Here is a 1,083-nt window from a genome sequence, read left to right as displayed (position 1 = left end):
AAGTTGCCTAATGGAGGCTAAGTAAATAATTGTATTATCTCTCCAACTACTCGAACTTTTAGTTAAGGTAGTTCAACTTGATATCATAGTTTGGCTGAATCCTCTAAAATCTGCAGGCACACAGGAGGAAGCAGCCGAGGCCTATGACATTGCAGCGATTAAATTTCGAGGATTAAATGCCGTAACTAATTTTGAAATAAACAGATATGATGTCAAAAGTATACTAGAGAGCAACACATTGCCAATTGGAGGTGCTGCTAAGCGCCTCAAGGATGCCGAAATGGCTCTAGATAAACAAAGGAGTTTTGACGAAAACCCGAGTTCACATTTTACCGATGGACTTAATAGCTATAGCGCAAATCACGGCTGGCCAGCCATTGCTTTCCAGCAAGCTCAGCCACTGAGTATGCACACATCTTATCCCTATAGCCACCTAAGACGAGATACTGATGTCATTCAAAGTTTTCGTGATCTTCATCAACTTCAACTAGGAAATGCTCAAAATTTCTTGCAACATTCAGGGTTGCACAATCTCATGAGCCTGGACTCTTCTTCCATTGAACACAGTTCGGGATCGAATTCGATCATTTACAGCAACAATGGAGCAGGGGACGGGAATGGAACCGAGGGTAACTTTTTCGTGCCAATGGGAACTGTGTTAGCTCAAGACGAAGTGAAGCCACTTGATTATGAAAACATGTTTGGAACGGGGTCGGGGGATCCTTATCTTCAGGAAAGAAATTTCTATTATCAATCTCAACAACCTTCATCGAATGGCATAGTGAAAACTGCTAGTGTTTGTGATCAGGCCTCCACTTGTAACAATTGGATTCCTACTGGTGTACCAACTCTAGCTGCTAGGCCTAACAATATGGCTGGTTGTCATGGAGCTTCAACTTTTACGGTGTGGAATCAAACATAAGATTTGATCGATGGATCGACTGGAAAGTTAAGGATGTATACATGACTAACATCTAACTCTTTATTTTTCCAAATTTTCTTCTGAAAACATAGGATTTTAAGGTTGTCTGTCCTTCGTTTATTTATATATTTTAGTTTTTCTGCTCGATGCCAGCAAACTTT

At 40.6% G+C, this 1,083-nt stretch overlaps 1 protein-coding gene across 1 annotated transcript; it reads left to right on the top strand.

Annotated features, from left to right (window-relative positions):
• Positions 1-116: 116 nt before the first annotated feature.
• Positions 117-922, top strand: LOC111387100 (AP2-like ethylene-responsive transcription factor PLT2; the record flags this gene model as incomplete). Its single annotated transcript, XM_023011615.1, has 1 exon — positions 117-922. A coding segment is annotated over one exon (806 nt), but the record flags the coding sequence as incomplete, so codon positions are not given.
• Positions 923-1,083: the final 161 nt, after the last annotated feature.

The sequence above is a fragment of the Olea europaea genome, unplaced genomic scaffold (assembly GCF_002742605.1).
Source record: "Olea europaea var. sylvestris unplaced genomic scaffold, O_europaea_v1 scaffold39037, whole genome shotgun sequence".
Taxonomy (NCBI): Eukaryota; Viridiplantae; Streptophyta; class Magnoliopsida; order Lamiales; family Oleaceae; genus Olea; species Olea europaea.
This window is presented reverse-complemented; position numbering and strand designations above follow the sequence as displayed.